Below are 26,121 nucleotides of genomic sequence, written 5' to 3' on the forward strand. Positions count from 1 at the left end.
CAAACTGAGCCTGCTTCTCCCAGGGACTCTGTTGCTAGTGCAGGGCCTGGACCACAGGAGGCATCAGGGAGCAGTTACTGCCAAGTTGACTATATCAGAACATGACCCGGCTCATTACAGATGGCAAACTGGCTGCCAGGTAGAATTCAATGCTTGTGCTTGGCTACCTTAGTGTTTAAATTAAAAGCTAAACTAGTTGCTGACATGTAAAAGATTGCATATAGAAATTTCATATAGAGACACTCTCTTCTCTTGAAAAATGGGAAGATGGGCAATGTTGGGCTGGCATTCCTGCCATTCCTGCCTGGTATCAGTTGGCTGGAACTGAACAGTGTCTTCCTCTACAAAGGAAGCTCTTCAGGTCTCTAGTCTCCACACTCACGGGCATCTAAGCCCTGCTAATCTCTCTCCTTGAGGCATCTGCCTAGCCAGTGAAGACCCCTGTTTGTGACCCCTGGCTGTTAGCTGTGGTTGACAACCTTTTTAGTGGCTCCAGACACTTCAAGAATCTCGTGAGAGTCATGTACCCTCTTCAGTACAAGCACATAGCATAACATTTTACATACAATCGGGAGCTCTGCACCCCTCCTGAGGCCAGGCTGCAGACCCGCAGGGCGAGAACTCTTGAGTCAGAGATGACATCTTTCTCTGCCATTTCTAACAGCCTTTAACAGATTCCCCCATGCTGACTTCTGCTTAACATTCCAGCCTCTTCTCAATCAGCAACCCGCGACAGGCCTTCCCTTGACCATTCATTGTTAATTAGCTATCCTCCCTCTGGCGCGCTAGTCCTCTTAAACTCTGCTTTTATTTTCCCCGGAAGGCTTCTCCCTCTCTGAAACGATCTGGCTCAGGCGTTAGTTCACCTGTTTATTGTCTGACCCCCACCCGCGCTCCAATACAGTATAGCATGGAGAGAGCACCGTATCCCAATGCCTTGAAAAAGTGCCTGGTACTCAGTAGGCACATAATAAGAGCCTGTTGAATGAATGGATGGATGGACGGATCCCTCCATTCTCAATCTCCTCGAGGCATCGGGTGGCAGGAGCCAGGTGAGAGAACAGCTGCACAGTAGGTGACCTTGGTCAAGTCCCGACCCCGGAGCCCCCTCCTCCTGAGCGGTGCCAGGCAGGGCCCGCAGGCGCCGAGACGGCGGAAACTTCGGGGCCGGAACGGGCGTGCCCGGCCCGCGCGGGTTGCGGGGGGGGCGGCTTAACCGGCCGGACCGTAGCGGCGGCGGCGGGAGGGGAGGGGCGGCGGGCGGCGGGCGGCGGGCGGCGGCGGCGGCGGCGGCGGCGGCATGGCAGGTCGGCGGGTGAACGTAAATGTGGGCGTGCTGGGCCACATCGACAGCGGCAAGACGGCGCTGGCGCGGGCGCTGAGCACCACGGCCTCCACCGCCGCCTTCGACAAGCAGCCGCAGAGCCGCGAGCGCGGCATCACGCTCGACCTGGGTTTCTCGTGCTTCTCGGTGCCGCTGCCCGCGCGCCTGCGGTCGGCGCTGCCCGCTCCCCCGGCGGCGTCCGGAGCCGAGCCCGGGCCCGGCGAGCCGCAGCTTCAGGTCACGCTGGTCGACTGCCCCGGGCACGCCTCCCTCATCCGGACCATCATTGGCGGTGAGCGCGGGCCGGGGCGGGAGACGGGCTCGGGGACCCTGGGCAGAGCGGCCGGGCGCCGTGTCCGAGCTCGCCCAAGCCGCTGCCGGGGAAGGGAGACGGCCTCACCTCACGGCCGGCATCCCCGCTCCCCCCAGGTCGTGAGAGGAGGACGGGGCTCGCCCAAGGCCCCGCGCGGCAAGGGAGCGGAGGTTCTGGGACTCGAACTCGCGGCCGGCTGACTTGGAACCTTTTCCCACCCAGCACAACCGCGCAGGAGTGCTTCCTTAAAGTTTTTGGTTTTGTTTTTTGCTTTTCTGTTTTCAAGATGAGTTTGTAATACACGAACAAGTAAGAAAACTCAAAGGTTACCAAAAGGGTATATGTAAAAAGTGTCAAAAAAAAAGAAGTCTCCACTCACCTGTTCTTTGGTCTCCTGGTTCCCATTTCCAGAGTCAACCAGAGTCAACCGCTGTTCCCAGTTCCTTGTATCATTTCAGAAAAACTCCACGTAAAGACAAGCATACCCATGCGTAAACCCCCTTCCTCTTCTTTCTCCACAAAATAGTAGACACTATTTTAGTCAATACCAACGGCTCCATATCTGTACACACAAAGCTATATTATTATTAGTTCTTAGAGAGGCAGAGAGAATCATAAGCAGGCTCCACGCCCAGCACAGAGCCCTGGGGGGGGGGGGGGCTTGATCTTAGGATCCCAAGATCATGACCTGAGCAGAAATCGAGTCTTAGGGGACTGAGCCACCCAGGCGCCCCAAAAGCTGTATTATTTTTAAGGGTCATATAAAATTCCATTGTACACTTGTGCCAACGTTTTCTTATATAACTCTTAATGATGGACACCTATGTCATTTCCAGTTTTTGCTAATGATGCTTCAGTGAATTTTCTAGAACAAGTCTGGTGGGGGTGCTAATCTATCTGTAGGATAAGCTCCTAGAACTGAACTGGCTTGGGGCAAAGGGCACATCTATTTGCAGTTACGATGGGTATTGCCAAAATTCCCTCCAAAGATGTACCACTTAATTAATTTTTAATTATAGAGGTAGTACATGAATAGTTCTGCTTGTGAAGAAATAGAACATTTCAAATTAGGTAAAGGTCCCCTAATTGCCCCTCCTATTTCTCCAGAGGAAGCCACTGTTGTACCTTTGTGCATTACTTTTCTGGACACATTTTACCACAGTGGCAAAGCCCTGTGGACAAGGCTTTAAAACTTGCTCTATTTTTAGAGGAAAATGATGAAATAATAGAAGCACCTGGCACAAAAGGGTATACAGCTAAAAGAAGTCTTTTCTTCACTGCTGACCCAAGTGTTTGGTTGCTTTCCTCTTTTCCATTGCCTTCTGTTTCCTTCCAATTATGTGATATTCTCTACACCTACAAGCACATATGGGAATATATATTGGGCAGATGGCCTCATTGGTCGCTGGGCATACTGGCTCCCAGTTGTAGTGATGAGTGTGTTAAGTACTTTAATCTTTGTTACCTCCCAGCTGTTCATGCTGCAGGCAGTCTGAGGTGATTTCCCCATTTTACAGTAGAGGAAGTGGAGGCTCAAAGGGAAGGGACCTGCCCAAGGTCACACGGCCTAAAGTCTTCCACTCAAGTCGTGTTTCAGTCATCAGATGAATATTAAGGGTCATGTGATCCTCTCTACCCTTTTCCCCTTCCCTTCTCTTAACAATTCTATTTACTCAAGTCCAAGTACATTTTAAGACAGGTACTCTGAGCCAGTCTAGGTTGGAGATGGAAGAACCAGGTTAAAATAAAACAAAAAGGCACTTTTAGGTTTTTTTGTTGTTGTTGCTGTTTTTAGTAAATAGTGTGATGAGTAATGAAGGACATGCTTTTGAAGTCAGAACTGGGCTTGAGGCCTGGCTTTTTCCTTTACTAACTGTGCGACCTTTGAACCTCATCTTGGACCTTCCACACACTGGCAGATAGCAACCACACAGGTCTTTATTGGTTTTGCTTTTCTCACATGTTTGCCACTTCCCAGGCAGACCCTGTAAGGAGTGTGGTGGTTACCATTTAATAGTTGAAGAAATTGGGACATGGGGAGGCTGCTGGTAAGTGGCACCCAGGTCCCCCTGGTCCCAAAGCTGGAGTTCTTTCCTATGCTTCCTCAGATCACTTTATGCTCCCCCTGACCCCCTTCTAACATATCCATTTATAGAGAAGCTCTTTGTAGGACAAAATGTTTCAGGTGCCAGCCTTATCCTATATAACCAAATTTTAATGCCTCCAAGAATTTGGCAAATCCTTAGTTTAGACTGTAGAAGAAAAAAAGGAATTTTTTCTCTTCTTGTATGTACACCGTGGTTCTTCTTACTTTTCTCTCACCTCCTGAGTGAGGAGACTCCTTACCTTCTTACAGGCATTAAAATGCAACCTGAACACAGTGGTATGGGGAGACCAAGGCTGCCACTATCCTTCCTTCCATAGATCAGGTTCCCACCCTTTTCAGAGAAATGAGAAAAAAATGAGGGAAAGGGCGCCCACATTTGAGTACCTGCTCTGGCCCATGCCTGTTGCTAAAAACTTGCATTTGTGCAACAACCCCAAGTGGTGGGAGTGTTAGGCCTATTTTTCCGATAAAGGAACTGAAGCTTGGAAAGTATCAAGTACCCTGGGCTGGTGTTTACCTAACTCTGCTGCCCCTAACCTGGATCTGGTTAATACCTTCAGTTATCCTCATGACTCATGAATCCATAGCCATCTTTGCCTTCTTAAGATTGCTCCAGAGGCCAAATCCCTGCCTCTGGCAGCTGGTCTCCTACAATGCAGGACCTACTTCTCACTGACTGCTTGCCCTCCTCTTCCTGCTACTCCATTTCCATACAAAAGGCAGCAAAACTCCTTTTACATAGGTTCAGCAGATCATGTCAGCCCTCAGCTTCAACACTTCCCAGCAGCTTCTCTTTGTGCTTAGAGTAAAATCCAACCTCTTCTCTGTGGGCCGCAGAACCCACGATCTGGCCTCCCTTTTCCTCTGAGCTCATCCCTTGCCCTGACCTTCAGTCTCACTGGCCTCATTTTTACTTATTGAATGGGCTAGTTTTGCACCTGCTGTTCCCTCTTTTTGGTACACCTGGCTCCTCATGTATATCTCAGCTTGAGTGTCCTTTAGAGAGGGCTCCTCTGAGCTGCCTAGCTAAAGTATCCTCAATTCTCTCCCCCAGGAATTTTCTCATGTCCCTGTTTTACTTCCTTACAGCTCTTTTCACTACCTGATAACTCTTTATGTGTTTACTTGTTGACTGTGTCTGTCCTCCATGAGAGTAGAGTAGGAATCATGTCTGGCTTATTTACCAGCATATTCTCAGTGTTTGGGCCAGAGCCAGGTGTGTGGTAGGCATTTGGTAAGTCTGAATGGATGAAGCTGTGTCCCACTTCCTGGTAGTGGTAGTAGTGAGCAAAGAACTTTCTTCATGGGTTAGTGGACAGAAGGCAATCAGCATGGGGCCTGGCCTATAGTAGGTACGTTACGCTTGTTGATTTTTTTCTCTCCCTCTGGGAGCTAACAGCAGAACTGGGGAGAGGGCACTGTCCGATGTGCAAAGTGACCTATCAGAGCTTTTTCCATCCAGGACAAAAGCAGGAATAACTCACTTTGCTGGGCAATGGGGTATAGGGCATCATGGGGGAAAGAAGAGCTTTCCTAGTGGAGGAAATGCCTGGTCAGGGCTCTGTGCCTTAAACCTGACTTTTTGTCTGTTTAGAGTCTGAGGTAACTGCTAGCATTTAGCTGTGGCTGGAAATCAGCATGCTGTGTGGGGAGGTGTGATGAAGATGAAGGTAGAAGGGTAGGTAGGCCAGATCCTCTAGAGTGCTAAGTGTTGAACATAGATTAGGTTAGGCCCTTAGCATAGATTTCTCCTAAGGGCCTTGGCAGCATTTTAAAGCAGGGTTGTAACAAGATCAGGCCTCAGTGTTAGGACGATGCAAGATTCCCAGGCAGGGACTCTTACTGGCAGCAGGCAATGTACCTACACCTGGGATTGCTGGAAGATTGGGCTCTTGTTAGAATTCCTGGCTTGCTGTGAGTGATTTAGACCACTTGCTGAATACATTAGCCCTAGTAGAAGGAAATTAGAATGATTGTCTCAGTTCTGTGATGATATCTCTGAGGTTTAATATATCTTATATTAAAGCCAGTTCTCTTTGATTCTCTTGCTCCCCCCAAAGTCTTTTCACTACCCAAAAGATTCCTTTCTTAACTTAGAGAAAATTGGGCTTTATCTCCTCGATCTGTGTGGCCATAGATAAAACTCCTGTGGTACCAGAGGGAGGTTAATAGTGACAGTAGTACTTAGCCTTTATTTAGTGCTGCCCTTAAGCTATATTTCCCCCCATTTAACTCTCAAAGCAATCTTGTGAGGTAAGAGATGATATTCCCATTTTACAGGTGAAAAAGCAGGCTCAGAGAGGTCAGGCAGGTAGCACAGTTCATAAGTGTCAGGGCTAGGTTTGAACCTATGTTGATCTGACCACACAGCTCCTACTCTGGCATTCTCAATGGGAATGAAAAAGTGTATCCGTCTACTGCAACCCCTATAGTAGTGTTTCAGGGCAGTATTTTTCTCTGATCCATTTTAGAGTATAAATCTTTCAGGGTTAGAACTTCAAAAAGATTCAGTAATGTATGTTTTAAAGACTTGGGTGGGGGTGAGGGACTTGGAGCCATCCTCAATCTAACTCTGGCAGGAAAGAGGAGAGCTGAAAAATGCTGGTATCTTGGCTTGGCAATTTATAGTCCTCTTGTGGCTGCTAGGATTAACAGTGTATTGTCTCCTGGTCTTTTGTTCCAGTTGTTAATGAACAGCAGCTCTTCTGCCACGACTTGTCGCCCTGATCTCTTGCCTCCTCTGCCCACCACTTAAGTGGTGCTTCCTGCCTGGCTTGGACCCTCTCTGGGTCTCTGGGTCCTCCCTGGCTGGAGCTGATGAGAGCTGCCAAAGCCTTGTAAGTCTGACTCGGTTACTCTCTTTGGAGGGAAAACAGTCAGTAGCGCCGGGGGTCTTTGTCTCTGCAGCCTGGGAGAAAACCTTCTTTGTAAAACTTAAGCTGCTTTGTCTTCTCTGTTTTTCCAACTCTTGCACTCTTGGTGCCGATGTGGAGAAAGTGCTTGTCCCTTTGGCTTGTTTTATCAAGGAGTGTGCCCTGCAGTTTCTCTGCAGTCTGTCTGAGATGCTGTCTTTGGACCCGTGAATCAAGGTGTGTGAAGGAATGTGTGTTTTCAACCAGATTTTTTACATTACCCTTCGGGTACCTGCACATAATGCCCAGAAAGCCGTATAAGCAGAGACAACAAAGGGGCCTGGCAGTGCACGGAATTTGGGCATTATGCTAATAATGTAAAACCAGCCAGCCAAACAAAAAACCCGGTTTGGGTTTTCTTTGCCTCTGGTCTTTTTATGAATCTGTACAGCAGTATGTTGTTATGTTATGGTATTCATATATGTGTGTCTTAAAATATTGAGACATTTAAAGGAGTTGATATAAGTGGAAGTGCTTCTAAAGAAGCACCTTAATTTCTTTAGCCCCTAGAATCTGCCACGCCTTGGTTCCCTGTATCTTCGTGCTCACTCTGGGGGTGCTGCCTTTGGTTTTCTCTTCTTTGTTAAAAGGTGCACACCATAACGGAAGATTCTCCTCTGTGGTGCCAGTTCTGGGATGCCCTCTACCACCGAGTAAAGCAGAGGCCAATACTGGTGTCTCTTGTGTTAATGTGCTGAAAGCCTCTCTATGTCCATTAGGATGTTGGCTGCACTCAGTGCCAAGGGTGCCCATATTCAAATACAAGTTTTTCTGTTTTGCCTGCTACCTTATCACTCTCTGACCCTGCCCGATCTCCTTCCAAGTTGGAGTGCCTTTCGCTGTCTCTAGGAGACTCTCAAGTTGAGCTTTGTCTGCAGCCCGTGCTCCTGGCGCTGGATGGCGGGTGACTTTGCTTTGGTTTGGGTGACAGTGTGGAGGTAACACAACATCAGAGATGCAGCCTCAAGTTTAAATTAATGCAGAATATTTGAGCAGGAACCAACAGGAAAGAAAAATGGAAGCAGGTAGTCATATTTCATTCTGTTGGGGTGCATTTTTCTTCTCATGGGGCTTGCCCTTGAGAACAAAACATATCAAATGTTAAATCAAAGAATATTTTTGTAGTCATGCTAGGAATAGAAAATAATGCAAAGACTTTGCCTTCTGGAGGCAAATATTTTGCTGGAAGGTTATAATCAAAGTCAGAAGGAAATCATAGCCACAGCTTTTGGTAAAGCTGTAATCATTTAAAATTAATTGCTTTTAAACTTTTTACTTAGCATCTCCTTTGTTTTCTATCTTCTTTGTCTCCTGGGTTTTTCTTCAAAAATCACTTCATCCAGGTTGGAATAAGATTTGGGCAGGCATCCCAGGAAACAAGCCGTAAATTCAGCCCTGAGACATAGTCCCTGCTTGGTCATTCTTTTGTTGGCCAGAGTCTTGAACAGGCTAGGGATGAGGCACCCTTGTCTTGGAGCTTGAGTCTGTTCCCTTTGACCAGCAGGCCTTTGAGACTGTGCCCAAGGTGACAGTGTCTGTAGCTCTGGTGCTCTGGGTGATCCGGAGGCCCGTGTCCTGGTGAGGTGGAGCCTGGCATTTCTGAGATGGCCTCAGGGTGGGACGAGGAGCAGGAATGAGCCTGCCTAGGGTCAGATGGCACCTCGTGTCTCTCCTGCTCTGCTGCAACGGCTTGCTTCCCCTTATTCGAGTGTTCCTTTTAGTCTGGAAGCATCTCAGGGACAGAGACAACATTTGAATTGTCTTGGTAGCTCTAGGGCCAGTCCAGGGCTTAGCACATAGTATATATTCAATAATGTTTGTAAATATTTTTAATTGAGGTATAGTTCACATATCATACAATGCGCCCATTTCAAGTGTACACTTTGGTGGTTTTCAGTATGTTCCCAGAGTTGTATAGAGCCATTGCCACAATCTAAGTTGAGAATATTTTCATCACTACGAAAAGAACCCCCATACTCATTAACAGTCACTCTCCATTCTCCCCTCCCCCAGACCTATGCAACCACTGATCTACTTAATGTGCACAGATTTGCCTTTACTGGACATTTCATAAAAATGGAATCTTCCGACATGTGGCCTTTTGCATCTGGCTTCTTTCAATCAGTGTGATGCTTTCAAGGTTTATCATATTGTAGCATGGAGTATATATACTTCATTCCTTTTTTAGAGAAAAATTTTTAAAATTTATTTTTAATTATGGTAAAGTAAATATTACATAAAATTTACCATCAAACAATTTTTTTTAAGGGGGGGAGAGAGAGAGAGGAAGAAAGAGAGAAAGGGGTGGGGAGGGGCAGAGGGAGAGGGAGAGAGAGAATCTCAAGCAGACTCCACGCTCAGCAGGGGCCCGTTGTGGGGCTCAGTCCCACCACCCTGAGATCATGATCTGAGCCGAAATCAAGAGTCAGATGCTTAACCAACTGAGCCACCCAGGCGCCTCAACTGTTTAACCATTTTTAAGTTTATAGTCTAGTGGCATCCATCTCTAGAACTCTTCATCTTAAAAAACTGAAACTCTAGGGGCACCTGAGTGGCTCAGTTGGTTAAGCGCTGCCTTCGGCTCAGGTCATGATCTCAGGGTCCTGGGATCGAGCCCCACATCGGGCTCCCTGCTCTGCAGGCAACCTGCTTCTCCAGCTTCCCCTGCTTGTGCGTGTGTACACTCTCTCTGTCAAATAAATAAGTAAAATCTTAAAAAACAAACAAACCAAAAAACCCCAAGAAACTCTATGCCCATTAAAAGTAACTCTCCCTTCTGCCTCCCCCAGCTATACTTCATTCCTTTTTATGGCTGAATAGTATTCCAGTATATGTATATACTGCTATTTAATCCATTCATCAGCTGAAGGACATTTGGATTGTTTCCACTTCTTGGCAATTATGGATAATACTGCTGTGAACATTTGTGTACAAGTCTGTGGTATGGACATATGTTTTGATTCCCTTGGTATTACCTAGGAATGGAATTACTGGGTCATAGGTTAACTATTTCTACTTTTTGAGGAACTGCCAGACTGTTTTCCATAGCAGCTGCACCACATTATATTCCCACCAGCTGTGTACGCTGGTCCAGTTTCTCTGCATCCTTACCAATACCTGTTATTGTCTGTCTTTTGGATTATAGCCATCTTGGTGGGTGTGAGGTGCTATCTCATTGTGGCTTTAATTTGCATTTCCCTGATGGCTGGTGATGTTGAACATCTTTTCATTGCTTGTTGGCCATTTGTGTATCTTCTTTGGAGAATTGTCTATTCAGATCCTTTGCCCATTTTTTAAATTGAGTTATTTGGCTTTTATTATTGATTTCTTTATGTATTCTGGATACCAGAACCTTATTAATGGATGATTTGCAAATATTTTCTCAATAATATTTGAGTTAAATAATTGAGTTGAATTGAATTAAATAAATTAATATATATTGAGAGGATTAAATGTACCTAAGACATTACCTGGGCTATAGTAAGCATGTAGTAAGTGCCATTTGCTTGTGTATGGAAAGCCTGTTGGGGTCCTTCCTGTCCTATTCTTGGATCTGCCCATTTCTGTCTTTATAGGACATCTGTGCCTGATAGGAGAATGGGTCGTCCTCTCTGTTCATCCCATGGTAGGGTCTCATCCCACATTAGGGTCTTGTCCAGAGTCTGGCATACAGATGTGTTTTGGTGGCCCATTTAATAATTAGAATTTTTAAAAAATTCATTGCTAGTATTTAAAAAATCAGGAGATCAAGGGGGGCCTGGGTGGTTCAGTTGGTTGCACGTCCAACTCTTGATTTCAGATCAGGTCTTAATCTCAGGGTTGTGAGATTGAGCCATGCTGGGTATGAATCCTGCTTAAGATTCTCTCTCTCTCTCTCCCTCTCCCTCTGCACTCCCCCCCCAATAAATAAATAAATCAGGAGATCTCATTTAACAACCCAGATTCCTGGCTTCTTAGAAACATATAAGATTTTCATACCTGCAGAGCCATGCTTCAATGTGGTGGCACAGTCCTGGAGCTGAGTAGAAGGGGCATGTGCTTTTTAGATTGCCTGGGCCCTGTAGACATTTGGGCTTGTAGCCCCCATTTTGAGGGCTTTTGTCAGGCTGTATGATGGGAGAGGATCAGATGGCACTGTTATTTAGTGTTTTCATCCATTTATTCAGAGACTCTACAAACAACATATATTGTACACTCTGTTTGGATATGAGGGCAGATACAGATGTGCCTATCTTCAAGGAGCTCACAGTCCGGAGGGCCAGGGAAGAGCGAGAGGCAGTGCCAACAGCCAGTTAAGATGCAGGGTCATAAGGGCTTTATAAAGAGGAGCTTAGGATATGAGTGCCTCTGCCTGGGACAGGCAGGAAGGGCATCCCTCAGGAGGAGACCCTGGGCTGGGCCTGGAAGGGTGACCTGGAGGTTTCCAGGCATAGAAAAAGAGAGGGCAGAGCAGACCCAGGGAGCAGCCTGAGCAGTCAAGAGGTGTGAGAGCAGACCTGGCCAAAGAAGGGGGCAGCCAGTCAGAGGGAGAAGTGGGAGGAGGTAAGACCAGGGCATGAGGGTCATGGGTGAGTTAGGAGGAGGGGCTCCGTCTTGTCGGAGCTTTGAAGGCTGAGATTTTCCCAGTGGGGAAGAGGGGAGGCTTTCCCACTAGAGGACTCAAGAGTGGATAGGGACATAGGGGCGAAGGGAGGCCTGGAGTGTGGAGCTCACAGGGAAGCAGCAGGGTATGAGGCTGAGCTGCAGAGACCCTTGGGCCCCAGTGCTCAGGAGCTTGGGGAGCCTGTAGTTGGAGGCAGGTGGAAGGTTTTTAAGCTGGGAGATCCTGGCAGCTTTTGAAGAGTCTGAGGAGAGGGCCTGTGACAAGTGGTCTGGGGCCACGCATCCCTCTCCTCACTCTGACTGAGGCTTCCAGAGCTGGCTGGAAGAGCGAGGGAGAGCAACCATAGGCAGAATAGACACCATCAGGAGGGAAAGTGTGGCTCTGGGGGTGCAGACATGGCAGTGCAGAGCAGAGGCTGAGGAAGGTCTGCTTTTCAGAAGGAAAGAGGGGGAATGGACGCTTTGGGAACATCTTTTGTTTGCTGGCCACAGTTCTAGACCCTTTATTATCTCACTCCACCCTGCCAGCCAGAGGTGGGAGAGTTTCTCTCTACACAGTACAGCCCATAAAAATGAGACTCCAGAGGTCAGTAGCTGGCTCAGTAGGGGTCTAATCCAGTTTGATTTCAGAGGCCCTGGTTTGCTGGGAAGCTGCTCTCAGACCTTAGCCCATGCCTACTTTGGTAGGAGTTGTGGCTCCTGAGGAGCAGTTTATATATAAGTCAATTTGTCAAAAATAGAGATTTCAGCTTCCATTCTCCCCTGGATTATTTGAGTTTTGGGGTTTTTTTTTTGTTAATTGGGTCTTTTATTTTCTCGTGCTGTGTGATTAGGCTCCTGCTGCTTTGAAGTGGCCTTGGTTGGGTGGGGAGAGAGTGGGGAGGACTTAGTTAATGTGGTGATCCTCTCTTGGCAGGAGAAGAAACAAGTTTTGCTGTTAAGAGAGAAGTTGACTTTCCCTCTTTCCGTATCTCTTGTGTTGTGATGATGCCTCTCTTGTCTTGGGGCCTTCAGGAAGACTAAAATAATTTCCTTTGTCTCTAACCTACTTCCTGAGGATATTTATTTGGTGGCATACACAGGTGCTACGTAAAGATAAACCTGACTTTTTTTCTTTTAAAATTAGTGCTTGGAATTGCTAGCATTGACCTGCTTGGCCTCAGGTACCCGCCCTATCTGGCTTCGTGGCTTCGTTCTTTATCATAGATTTTTTTGGGCTGCTTAAAGCTCAGGGAGGGTCAATGGATTGTCCTTGGTCATCTGACACAGACACTAGAGCTCTGCCTTCCCAGTTATATTGCAGTGTGGCACTTAAAAAAAATAGCTCTGCTTGTGGTCATTTCTAGGTGATTTTCAGGGCCTTATGCCATAAGCACCGAAGACCGTCGTGTGTGCGCACATGTGTGTGTACTCAGTGTTCCTTATTCTCTGAAGCAATGATGATCCAGGGCACATTGGGAAATAGTCCTCAGAACTGACGCTCTAGAGAAAAAAAAGACTACATAAGAAGACCACCATTTCTTGAGCGTTTGCACAGACAAGTAGACGGAAAGAGCAGGAAGGGAAGCCAGTGTTTGTCAGCACAGACCTTGTTGCCATTAGCTATCAGTGTGGCCAACAGAAGTGGACACTTTGGCTGCCAGTGACAGTTTTTCACAAATCCTGCAGGGCCTTGCTCAGCACTTTCCAACAGATGGGAATGTTGTATGGTGGCACAGTCCAGCATGGTGGCTGTGGGCCACATGTGGCTTATGAGTACTCACACTGTGGCTAGTGCAACTGAGGAACTGGACGTTTCCTTTTATTTAATTTTAATTACATTTCAGTAGGAAGTTCTAGACCTGTAGATCCATCTACTTCTTGGGCTGGTTTCCTCATCTTTGAACATCACAGGCCCTCAGAATCCACATCCTCAAGACCACCGTCTTCACTTCCTCACCTTCCCGGGGAATGATACCTTCATTTTCCTAAGGCATGACCTTTCCTTGTTTTTTTTTTTTTTTTTTAAATATTTACTTATTTATTTTAGAGGAGAGAGAGCGTAAGTGGGGGGAGGGGCAGAGGGAGAGAGAATCCCAAGCCGACTCTGAGCTGAGCGCAGAGCCCAATGTGGGGTGTGATCCCATGACCCTGAGATCATGACCTGAGCCGAAACCAAGAGTCAGATGCTTAACCGACTGAGCCACCCAGGCGCCCCAGGGCATGACCTTTGAAATGATCCTTAGTGTGTCTTCCTTCATATGAATCAGTGACCAAATCTTGTCCTTCCTGCGTGTCCTCTGACCTGTGTGGTCTTCCCCATCACTGCATCTGCTCCCTTAGGACAGGCCTCCATTAGTGCCCAGTTGGATGAGTACAGTGTTCCTTCACCATCTCTCTGATTCCAGCCCCGCCTCTTGAAACTATCCTCCCCTCTGTAGCCAAGAGCTCTTTTTAAATGGCTAATATAGTTATTTTGCCTCCCTGTTTTAGAAGTCTTGAGTTGCCCTCCATTCGCATAAAGGCCAAATTCCTCAGCATGGCTGACATCAGCCCTTCCTGATGGCTTTGTGTCTCTTTGTCTCTCTCAGGACTCCCGGCTTAATGAACTACTTGCAGGTCTCTGGACAGACAGACCATGCTCTCTCGATGCTGCGTCATCTGGCTACATGTACTTTTCTGGGAAGCCTCAGTGTTGGCTTTCCCCAGCCTAAATTAGGTGACCCTTGTTTGAGGGCCTCTGACATCCTATCTATACCTTAGGATCTCCTTTTCTCCCCATCTGTTGCATTTTCTGTTTACTGGGTTATGTTTTCCACTGGACTTGATTCCTTTGAGGGCAGGAGCCTGTTATCATTCAACTCTGTGTGCAGGGGCCCAGGACCTGGTGTGGTCCTGAGTTGATGTTTGGTGCGTGCAGACACAAGTGAACGAACGAATGGATGGATAAGAGGTCATTTCCCACTGCCTGCAGCGATTACCCACCCTCCTGGGGTGCTTGAAACCAGTGGCCACACAGAGTTCACAGTGGAGGAAGCCTGCCTTGAGGTTAGACAAGTTCATCTTTCAGTGGAAATTCAGTCCTCATATTTCATTTTCAGGCCACTTTGCGTAGCAAAGTAGTTTAACTCGGAGCAGATTTCTGCCGCGCTGATGGTTAATTTCATGGCCCACAGAGGGTCAGCACACTAATGCCGGGAACACGGCGACCTCAGTGCTGCTCACCGCACACAGTGAGGGCCCGACAGCCCTGTTGTTTTAGAGAAGCAGTTTTCAAACATCCTTCAACGGGCTGAGTTTGAGTTAACAGGGGTGACCTTTTCAAGAACATTTTTAAAAGCTATAACATAGATCCCTCCCAGACCGTATATTTTCCTTTCTCCATGCAGTTCAAAGGGGCTGGGTTGTCTCATAGGTTTTTGCCAGCAATCTTCAGCTTGACCCTGGTTGTTTAAATCTGCCGGAGGAAATTTGAACAAACTTGTACTTTGGTAATTCTTCTGCCTCCGTGAACCTTTAACCTTAAGGTTTCTTTCAGAGCCAGGGGCTGCATTGTCACCAGTCATCCCTGCTGGGGCTTTCAAAGGGCATTGTCTGATGCGTCTGTTTTCACTTTGCTACTGGAGTTCTTTTGAGGAAGGGTATTAATTCAGACCTGATTCTGAGACAGGACGAGGACTTTTAAACTTGCCCCAGAGCTTGGGGATGGGGAAATGAGCATAATGCAAGCCTGTGGCCGGTGCCAGTGATTGTTCTGCAAATAGGCTTCGAAGGTGAAGGGAGTGGAGGCCCTCCAGAGGTAGATTGGGTGTGGTAGCTGTCCAGGGGGTAACCCCGGGGCTGGCTTGACAATATGACAAAAAGAGGTTCCTCTCTCAGATGGTCAGGCTTTGGGCCTGGAATTCCTCCGGAACGTGAACTTCCTGGAGCACCAGTTCTTAGGAACCTGGGAGGGCAGATGTGAACTTGGGGTTCACATACCATTACAAAATGCTTGCATGACATGACACTTGCTGGGGAAAGGGAACATGACTCCCTGAGGCAAGAGGGTAGGGACATGGTGCTGTTCTGTTGGCCTGCCCCCAGCTCCCAGTCACCTTCATCAGCTAGCCAGCCTCACCTTCAGTTGTTCATGTGTTCTCTTGAGGGAAAACCCAAAAGACATCTGAAAATGTGCGACATCACAGTCCTCGGGCCCTGTGGGCCTCGGGGGCTGATGTCTTGGGTGTTGCAGTGTCAGAGACCTGACTTTCCCAATCCCTGCCCAGGCAGCTCCTTGTTTGTTCTGTCATCTACTCTTGCAATAGTCTGGGGGCTGTCTGAGCACCTGGCCTGGTTCCTCGGCTTTCTTTCATTTCTTTTCCCAAGATTCTAGTGTCCTAGGGAAACTTATCTGTAAGATTAGACATTGTAGAAGGAAAGGTGTGTCATTACATCAGTTAATTCATTCAGCAAGTCCAGAGCAATCTAGAGCTAGGAGTTGGGTTTCCATTGGTGAGCCAGGAAAAAGTGGCTTCTGCTTTCAGGTAGCTGACCACCTGGTAGGGGAGGAGGCAGGTGTTACAGAAATAAGCAGGATCACGCAGCATTAGAAATTGTGATAGTGCTGCAAAGGACGAGACACGATGCCCAGAGAGGGACAAGTGGATATGCGGAGTCTCCTTTATTTGGAGGCTAGGGAAGGCCTTTCTAAGGAAATTAAGCTTGAACTAAAATCGGAAGGTTGAACAGGAGCCGCGGCGGCCCCTGGAGTGCTGGGAAGGAGTAGCACGTGTGAGGGTTTTGAGGCGGGAGAAAGGTCGGGACTGTGGTACAAGTGAGAGGGTCACTCTGGCTGACTGTATCAGAGCCCTTTTCCATAACAGACACCTGGTGTGGGGCTGGCATATTAGACAAATATGTATACTGGAGTTGCATGTCAGTCTCGCTGTGGCTGGAGGATAAAGGATCTGCATGTCTTGTCATGCAGAGATGAGGACAGAGAGCAAGGCGGAGGGAGACTGCCCAGCCTTCTGGAGGTGAATGGTCTCAGTGTGGCCATCCTTTGGCCTTTACCCACCCTTAGTCCTGTCTGTTTCTGGTACTGTGCCCCTCATTTTCTTCCCATGGTAGAGGAAAGAGCTGAAGTGGAAGTAGGAGTTGGCAGATAATCCTGGCATAAAGTGAACCAGATAGTTTTCCCTGCTTTGTGCTTGTGTTTGGCCATTTCACATTGACTGCTTATGATTTACAAGCCAGATGAAGGTTAAGGATACATTCCTAAAGGACTAAACCAAGCACTTGATATCAGAGATGGTAAGTGAAGTAGCTGAAGTCGCTGGCACCCACCCCACCTTCTGAGACTTGGTCACAGCCCATGAAACACACTTCCCTAAATCTTTATCTCCATCCCCTTTTCTTCTGGGGTGCCTGCTGGGTTGAAGGTAATGCATTGGGGGCAGATTTTGCCTTCTCTTTCTCTCCCGTAAGTGAGCTGAGCAGGCGATCTGACCCATCCTGGATTGTGCCTGGAAGGGTACAGGGGTGGTTGCATTTTGATAGTTTGTGGTTTAGAACTAGAACTGGAGACCCATTTAGAGAAGACCAGGACCTTACCCTGGAGGTTCCTGCCAAGCAGGACTGGCCTGGCCCCAGACTTGAGTGGGTATTTTTCTGCCTTTGATTTTTCTCAAGTTCTTTAATAAGGGACAGTAGTTCATGTCCTTTAAAGCTCTCTTGAGATGCCAATTTGGTCTTCTGGGGAAAGCCACGTCCCCAGGTTGGAGGAGAGTGTTTGCACGTAACTGTAACAGGTTGGGGCTCATCAGAAAGAAGAGGACCATATCACTGAACCTTGGGGGAGTCCTTTGAGAAAGAGCAACCTGGGTTTCTCCTGCCTTTCCCCCCCACCCAGAATCAGATGGAATCTCTTTGCCTGGCAAATATTTCCCAGATAAACAGAAGTACTGTATAGTTGTTACTGTGGATTCATTAGCTGTTTCTAAAAAGTTTTTATGAGTACATAATGAGAAAACTTGCCACGGTAACCAATAAAGTTTCTTTTCGAGGAATGAATATTTTCTAGGAAAGATAAGAGTCGGTTATTTTTGGTTTGATTTCTTCAGCTGAATCTTCCTCTCTTCCTCTTTATCTCAAAATCTGTCTCGGAAGGCAATCTGGGGACATTTTAGCAAGCGCCCTGGTAACAGATGTGTGTCATCCTTTTCCTGACACATCTTCAGGCCCCAAGAGGCAGCTGTACAGTTGTAAGCCATCCACAGGGCGGTAGGTGGAACCCATCTCCACGCTGACTCCGGGACTGTTCGGTGCACAAGAGGGCAGTGTTTGCTTACGGTCCTGGGTGGAGATGATCAGTGCGTAGGTTAACAGGTCAGCATAGTTAGAATGACCTCGGACTTTTTCAAGACAAAATAAACTGTAAGCCCCAGCCATAATGGCTTCCCATATATGCCTTTAAGCGCCTGACCCTTCCGAGAAATAGCTGCTTGCTATCTTTTCTTTCCCTAAAAAGAAAAATATTTTTTCTTTCAGCGTTTATTTTTTATTTTTTTTTAATCAAACGAAAGTACGGTTTGCGGCCTTGTACCTACAATGGCAGAGGTTAAAGAGTGTTGCGAAAGCAAAACAACTGCTTTCTAATTAAAAACCATATGGAAAGGTTTTTGTTTGAAGCAAGGGGTCAAATGTATATTCTTCCCCTTTCACATCAGTGTAAAGATTATCTGACTTAACTCTGAAAACATTTGAAGATGTGGGCTTCAGTTATCAACCTTTCTCTGCAAGTTCATGGTATTAACCAGAGCAAGGAATTTCCAGGAGAGAAAAAAAGGTGATCTCCCTGCCTCCTGGGGGCACAATCTACTATCTGAAATAGGCCATGTCTGCTTTTGTATAAGGATTGGCTTGTTTTCAACTCTCCCGTGCTCTTCTGTAGAGGTTTTCAGGCCAGAGAGACACATATTAGTGTGCAGCCCCCCATTCCCCTAGATTGCAGCCTGTGCCAGAGTTGGGGCCTCACACCTGTTCCCCCCAACCTGGAACTGCGGGTGCCACGTATGTGCCGCACGTTAACACCCCAACGAGCTTAGCATATGGCAACAGCAGCAGCCAGGGCAGCGCCCCGAGGAAATGCCAGAGACCCTGGAGGGTGGGACAGTGAGGTGGAAGGAACTGTGCATTCTGGTGGCAGTGCCCCTTCACCTCTCTGAGCCTCTTGGTGCACCTGATCCAGGTGATTATCTTGCTCAGGGTGGCTGTGTCAGAGAAATGGCTGTAAAGCTTGTGACATGTAGTAGTAGGGAGCGGTTATTGTGATGTTGATCCTTCTGGCCCTGACCCCATTATAAGCCTGTGGGCGTGGGGGGTTGTTGGACATGAGGCTAGGGCACAGGCACCGATGGTTGTTCTCTTATTTGATTCACTAAGCGTGTCTGTTGCTCGGCCCCTCTGAGCATCTGCAACGAGACAAAATGAAATCTAGGTGGGGGGGGGGATGCCGCGCTGCTGCCTCAATCCTCTGATAGCCATCGAGAAAAGCTGGGTTCCCAAGCTTAGCCCTATATGAAACCAGATGTCTTCTTCTAATCTCTTCTAATCGCAACATAAATCTTCCAAAGTGAGTGTGTCTATAAGATAGATGCCGCATACACTGTGGAATATATTAGTATTTGTGACATCCTCACGGTCTTTAATTGATCAGTAGGATTTCATACAGAATTTGAATTTGACAGCACCGAGGGAGGAGAACCATGGGTGGCCTTCTCATTTGCTTCCCCATGAAGCTCCTGTCCTGGCTTTTATTAGAAGGGTCTGGGTAGGAAAGGAAGGTTTTTGAGCTGCAGGCTTTCAAGAGAGGCTCACGCCATGTTTTTCCAGGAACATAATTTCTGAAAAATGCTGGGGCCCTCAATTTCCAAAGCAGCCTAGTTTGTAAGGGGAATGAAAAGTTGTTTCTGTGTGTGGATTCTGGGTTGTTCTCCATCTTCACTCCCTAAGGCAGGGTTGGCAAGCGGGGAATGGGACAGATGTTCCTTGGTAGTAATTTCCAGTCAGATTCTTGAATGGCTTGTATACTCTGGGTCACCGTCAGCTCATAATGGAGCAAAATTGAGTGAGAATTCCTGCAATGAAAGACGTGAACGGCACACCGGCGAGATATGATGGTAGAGATAGAGTGCATTCTGTGAGAAAATATTTCCAGTGCTATCTGTAAAATTCAGATTGAATAACCATTCTGAAGTGCTCCCTTTTAAAAGAGTTTCCTTCCACAAGCATTGCAGGCTGAGTAAATACCAATAATTTTTATTTCCCTTCTCCTTATCGTTCCCCCTACTGAAATGTTCCTGCACAGCCTATCTGGTCTTTTCAAGTGAGCATCAAATGATTAGTGTCAGCTTCCAATTTGAATTATGATCCTCATTTCAAAACACAAACTGCTTCGCGTTTGCATTTGGAGGTAATTATCAATATTTACCAATACCGTGGAAGAGTTGGAGGTAGAGGAAGTGCTGCTGAAAATGGAGTCCCCCGACGAAGATAGCACCGGGGGTTGTTCGTGCCCACTTGTGGATGATGGCAGACAGGCTCAGAGGTCTTTCTGGCTCCATCCTGGTCCACAGTCTCAGATGGATGAGGGGGGCCGTGTGCATCCAACTGCACAGCAGTCTTTTGGGGTTGGGAACTCTGAAGAGGCTGGGAAAGCTGTTCCTGCCTCCTGTAGGAAATGTTTGCCGTGGCCTCTGCTCTCAGAGGCGGTCCCCTCTCTGTTTCCTCAGGGTCTGCCCACGGCCCTGGTGGGAGTGCCCTCTGGTGAGAAGGGCCAGAGAAACTGAGGGCTGCTTTGAGACCTTTGTGGCCTGAGCCCCCCACCCCCCAGCAGCCTAGAAAGCAGATGAACATGAATAAAATGTGCTGACATCCCACATAAAATACAATTTATGCATACTTTTATCTGCATTGAATCCTTAGCGTACTGGTGACATCTTCTATCTTAGCAGACATTTAATTCAACTTTGAGTAATTCCAGTTTTTACCATTTTCTTTTTGTATTTTGGAACTGGTAAACATTTTTAAGTTTTCAAACACTGTAAACTTTGGTGCTTTGCTTGTCATGCCTGATTAATAGCTGCCTTTGGGAAACCCAGGAGGAGGCTTCAGACTTTGTCTCACAGAACTTCCCAGAGTGAAGAGGCTGCAGTGCAAAGGCCTGGGCTCCAGACTCAGACAGGCAAGATTTAAATTGGAAGTTTGGCCGCCCTACTAGCTTATTGTGTGACTGTGCCTTATTATTTTGCTTTTCTGAACCTTAGTTTCTTTGCCCATTTGAAAAGAATAATGCCTACCTCTGGGGTTTGCTGTTGGGCTTAGCAGTAGTAACTGTGATGCAGTTAGCCTCCTTCTGGGTGCGTGGTAGAGATCTGGTGCATGGAAGCCTCGCTCGCTCGCTCGCTGCCACTGTGGCCTGAGGACCAGCACTGCGAGGTTTGGCACGGGAATTCCTCCACTTCTTAGGTCGCTGGGGAGAGTCAAACGCCCTCTTCCCTCAGCATTGCAGACAGCAGGAAAGAGCACTGGAATTATGCAAGAGCTATGTTTCAAAGAAGGAAATGAAATTCTTGAATTTTTTAAGGCAAAGAAGAGGAGGGGAAAAAAATAGATTCATTGTTTTACTTGGCTATTCAACAGGATGCAGGACAAAGCTGGCCTCTCTCCTGTCTCATGTCATCATCAGCATTCTTTCTTTCTCTTTTTCTTTCTTTTTCTTCTCCCTCCTTCCCCTCCTCCCTCCTTCCCCTCCTCCTCCCCCAACCCCTTCCTCCTCCTCTCTCCTCCCCTCCCCTCTCCCCTCCTCCCCTCCTCCCCTCCTCCCCTCCTCCCCTTTCCCCCCTTCTCCCCTGTTCCCCCTCCTCTCTCAACCTTTAGTGCAACAAAACCTCCTTTTCTCCAAGTCATTCTGAGGTTCCAAGCCTGGGATTAAATCTCATGCTGTGGAGATGTTCTGTTGCTAGGAATATTTTCTCTTTTGTGGTCTTTGGTCTTAAATTCTTCAACGTTTCCTGTTTTTCTGTTGGTTTTTTTTTTTTTTTCAAAGAAAGGTGCCAGGTGCCGGCCCCATGGCTAGTTTCAGGGTTCATGAGGAGTGCTGGAAAGGGGGGGGCAAGCAGGAGCTCGTGGCAGTGTGCTCGCACGGCCCCGCTGTTGTGCAGCCAGGGCCGTAGGCGATGGGGCAACATAGTGAGCAAGGTTTGAAGGAAGATGGGCATGGATGGAAAGCGGGACTGACCTCTGGGTGAAGCTGGACCGATGTCAGGCCAGGTGGAGACTGGCAGACACCTGGGGAAGCTCTTTGGGAGGGCTGATAAAGTTCAGCAGCTGCTCCCTGTTTAGTGAGTACCAGTAATGCGGACTCTGCCATCCTGACATAGTGCAGGCTTTGGGAAGCCCAAGGAAAAGACATGGTTCCTGCTTTGGGGGATCTCAGTGCTGGGAGGAGCTTGCTGAGCTTCTCTTCACAGCTTGGGAAAACGTGGGTTCAGTGGTGAGTCCCTGAAGAGGCACGCGATTACTCCTCTGGCACCAGTGATGTGCTCACCGCAAGGGCCTGGATTTGCACCATGTCCTTCTTTCCTAACAGTGGCTTGTGACACCTGTAGCTATATGCTTATTTATAAGGAGTAGTGGAGAGCTGGGTTCAGCGTGCTGGCCTGGGCTTAAACCCCAGCTCTGCGGTTAGCTTGTGATGATGCGTTGTTCTGAACCTCCGTTTTCTCATCTTCAGGATGGGGAGAATCACCTTGCAGGTTTTTTGAGAATCCAGTGACATCAGCTATGTATAGTGCTTACCTCCAAGCCTGCAACCTATAAAGTACTGAACAAATGGTGTTAGCTATGTGATTTGTAACTATGATTTGATTTTTTAATCTTTAAAAGACTCTTCACATAAAAATAAACCGTTTGTCAGAAGTCTTACCTATTTTTGGTTGGGAAGGCAGGCTAGATGGATGGCATCTGATACCCTAGGTAGTATATGATTTTTGTCTTGTTTTTAAATTGATGAGGATGTAGTTGGGGAGAAACTATTAACACACTGGAAGTCATCAGAGTATCAGTACTTAGCTACGTTGATATGGCTGTAATATTGTGAGTGCAGTTGGAGTTGAGAGGAGGAAGGCCCTCAATGGGGAAAGATGGGACGGAAACCAGAAGAGAAACGTGGATGGTTTATTAGAAAGCAGCGTGTTTTGTCTACCAGGAGAGATCAGTCTGCAGGAAGCCTTGGCTTGTTTTGTGTTCGGAAGCAGATAGGTGCCAATCACTGCTGAATGCAGATGTGCCTCCAAATAAGTAATTTAGCTTTCCTTGAAATAATTTGTGTGTCAGTATTAAGGAAAAACAACAACAACAACAACACAGAATAGCACAGCATGAGTGCAAACATGATATAATTTTTTTAAAGCTTGAGGTTTGGAGGCTAAGAAACTGAATTTGAATCCTGCAGAAATGGCTTTTGCATTTCTTAGCTGTCTCATCTTGGGCAGATTACTTCACATCTCCGGGCCTTGACTTCCTGGTCTGCAGAATAGGAAAGAACCATTTTAAGGATTAGAAGAAATATATCTGGTACCTGATAAGCTTTTAATAAACATGGTTATTGTTATCATTGTTACTTTTCCTACTGATAATAAAAGCTCCTGGTCCCTTGTGACTCTACGTTGCCAACTATAAATGTGGGCTTCCCTGAAATGCTATAGTTTTTACTGTAGTATAAATGAACATACTAGAGTGTTGATTCAGTGTTGCGGAGAGGTTTATAAAGGAATTTATATGACCAAATTTTGGAAGGCTCTTTTTTGTTAACTCCTTCTTCTAAAACTGAGACCCCCCCCCCAAAAAAAAAGCTCTTACTAGCTTAATATTTTTAGAACCTGAGCTAGACCTATGTGGACGCCTGGGGACAAATTCAGAAAAACTTAGTTTTTCTGAAGACTTGTTGAAGGTGCCCTCCTTTCAATTGAGGAAACAATTTTTCCTTCTGAATTTACTGTTTATTTTTTGGGCATGCACATTTCCAAATATATCAAATATAAGTGATACATTTTTTAAGTTTATAAACTAACAAACATTAGACCTTTGCAGGGAATTTAAAAAGGTCTTGTTGACTTTCAGTTTCCCTCAGATATGCATGACTCTGAAATTTCTGGAAGTTTCGCATCTCTAGCTAAGCCAGAAAACACTCCGTTTAGGGTGGTAAAGAACTCCCTATCAAGCCAAATCTTACTACATCAAACTTGAAAGAACCTCCCAAATTCTTTGATTTTGTGTTTTGCTGTAACACAGATGCTTAAACTAAGTGGGAAAGTGGCTGTGAATTTTTAAAAATATGGAGATACTCATTTTTGTCAAATTTGTCCTAGAGGAGCAGGCTCAAGTTTGTTTTTATAAATAGGAAAATTGATTTGCAAAGAGATGAATGAAGAGTAACAGACAGGAGATGACATGTGGCCCATTTAGAATTTGATTGGAGAAATCACAGCCGTAAAAAATGGGTTGACTTTCTTTATGTAAATGATAGGCCATCTGGTTCTCAAAAACATGCTTATTGACACAAACACACTGGACTTCAAGGTGAATGTCAGACTATTGGATTAGTTTATCTGTGTATTGGTACATGTGTAGAACTCATGGCAAAATAGTATACCATAATAAATATATGTACAGCAAATAAAATGGGAGTTGAGAATCACAAGTTATATAGTAAAAATGTGTGGACTAAGTCATGTTCAGTGAAGGTTTTATTATTTTGGAACGAGGTCTTTTCAGTTGTCTTAAAAGAATGTCTCTTTTGGGAAGATTTGAAATACGAAAACCATCTTATTTTCCTGTAAGCGAAACATTCAAATACCATGTTTCCCACGAACTTTTTCAGCATGTAAAGCGAAAATGGAAGTAGTTTTGATAGGTAATTTGTATTTTGGGGGCTGAGGAGAAGCACTAGAAAATTTAGCTTCTGAAGATCAGTTCTTTATAAGAAGGCAGTAGCATCCAGACAGATTATCATGTGAATATTTGCTACGCCATAACCAGATTTTGCTGTTGTATTCAGACTCAAACTTAGTTTAAAAGTGAAATTTCTAAACGAAACTTTTCTAAAGGTAGGTTCATTTTGGGGTAGGCAAATTTGTAGAAATAGTACATAAACTCCAAGGACAAAATGGCACTTTGTTTTTTCCTGTTAAACTCTTTTACTTGTTGACATTGCAAAATTCATAGTGAATCTTTACAATGGGACATTTGTGATTCCAGAAGCCCAGAACCCTAAATGAATTCAGATGGACTTTACTATTCTTTTCCTGTAACGTCTCTCGGAACCTATTTGCTTTACCACAGGCCAAAAACTGCCTTCACTGTTCGTACTTCCTTATTCAGTTAAATCTCCAAATCCCTGTTATTATTATTGTAATTGTTATTTTATTGTAACGATTATTGTTACTATTATTGAACAAGCTCTGGATGTTTAGTTTGAAAAGATTCCACCGAGCATTTTGATTATGGTGATTAGTGTGTGGCGTCAAGCCGAGTAGTGAAGTGATGCAGGGATTTTATCTATATTTCTGGGGCATTTTGATACCAGGGAGTAAGATTTTTGTTTTTACAAGCCAGAAGGGTTGCTGTGAATTCTAACATTTGGGAATCACAGCTTTAATTCCGACTTATTCTGGTGAAATAAAAACAAGCCCTTGATACTGTTTTAATCTCTTGAATGAATGAGACCTATTTCTGATTCCAAGTTTACTGAAGCAGTCTCTCCGTTTCCCCAAGTGCCACTTCCCAAGGTGGACAAAACATGTTCTGTGCACGAGAAATGTGAGATGCTGGCTGCTTGGGGGAGGAAGGGGGAGAGGAAGCTGTTTGCAAAACTACTTAAAATAAATTTGAGGGGTCAAACATGGAACACAGTTGCAAAAGAGAAAGGAAAAAAAATGCCTTAGGTCAATTCAGCTAAAATAGCGTAGGCATTCACATTGGCTGGAGGGTTGTGTATTTCTTGCTAATCAGATAAATCGGTACAGATAATATTTGAGTATCTGAGGCTAGATCTCCTAGCCTCTATATCAGGGAAATTAACCTAAAGGGGCATATTTTAAAGGGTTGATTTGGGGGAACAGATACCATTTGGAAGAGAGATGCAAGCTGTGTTTACCTTGTCGGAAGAGCGCGCAGACTTGAGTCTCGCTCCCTGACTTGGAGCTGTCTGTCAGAGGCAGCCCTGCCTTGGGCTGAGGTAGATGGGCTTACGTTAGCACTTCATTTAAAAGCGATCGGTACTTTTAAATTAAACATGCAAAGTTATCTTGGTGAGGCATTGAATGGGAGGTTGTTGGATTATTGAATTTGGCCCACAATTTAGCCAGTTCAGCAGGGATTTTGGGGTCTGAAGCAATTAATATGCAAGTACGTTTGAGTCAGCAAGGTAAGAGATTACTGTCTTATCAGGGTAAGAAAAATTTCTCTTCCCAAGATCCATACTTTTTAGGCAGTAGATAAAACTCATTGTTTGAGAGTGACCACCTCAAACTGCCAGATTTTAACCACCAAACCACACAAGAGGGAATAATTGCATTATGCTTAGCATAGAGGAGACCCGTTTCCTTTCTCATGTTCTCATGTACTTTCTTTCTTTCTTTTTTTCTCATATAAATTGGAAGAAAACTTAATTTTCTTTGTTGAAAAAATCATTCGTTGAACTGATCAAAGCACATGAAATTGTTTTTGTCCTGTCAGGTTGAATACTTAAAAAGACAAAACTGAAAAGGATTTCAGTGTGTGGCTAAACCCTTGTCTGTCTTTTAAATCCGGACATGCTCCAGCCAAATTGCTGTGTGCT

The 26,121-nt window shown here is 46.0% G+C and overlaps 1 protein-coding gene across 2 annotated transcripts in view; it reads left to right on the plus strand.

Moving 5' to 3' along the window:
* Positions 1 to 1,282: 1,282 nt before the first annotated feature.
* EEFSEC (eukaryotic elongation factor, selenocysteine-tRNA specific) overlaps positions 1,283 to 26,121 on the plus strand; it is a 257,743-nt gene continuing 232,904 nt past the window's right edge. For both annotated transcript variants that reach the window (XM_028101802.2, XM_028101805.2), the window contains exon 1: positions 1,283 to 1,616. In XM_028101802.2, the coding sequence (XP_027957603.1) occupies positions 1,301 to 1,616 (316 nt within the window). In that variant the 5' untranslated portion in view covers positions 1,283 to 1,300. The remainder of the gene's footprint in view (positions 1,617 to 26,121) is intronic.

This window comes from Eumetopias jubatus, unplaced genomic scaffold, assembly GCF_037043125.1.
Source record: "Eumetopias jubatus isolate StellerSeaLion01/CBP00866 unplaced genomic scaffold, mEumJub1_p1.0 scaffold_1, whole genome shotgun sequence".
Lineage (NCBI taxonomy): Eukaryota > Metazoa > Chordata > Mammalia > Carnivora > Otariidae > Eumetopias > Eumetopias jubatus.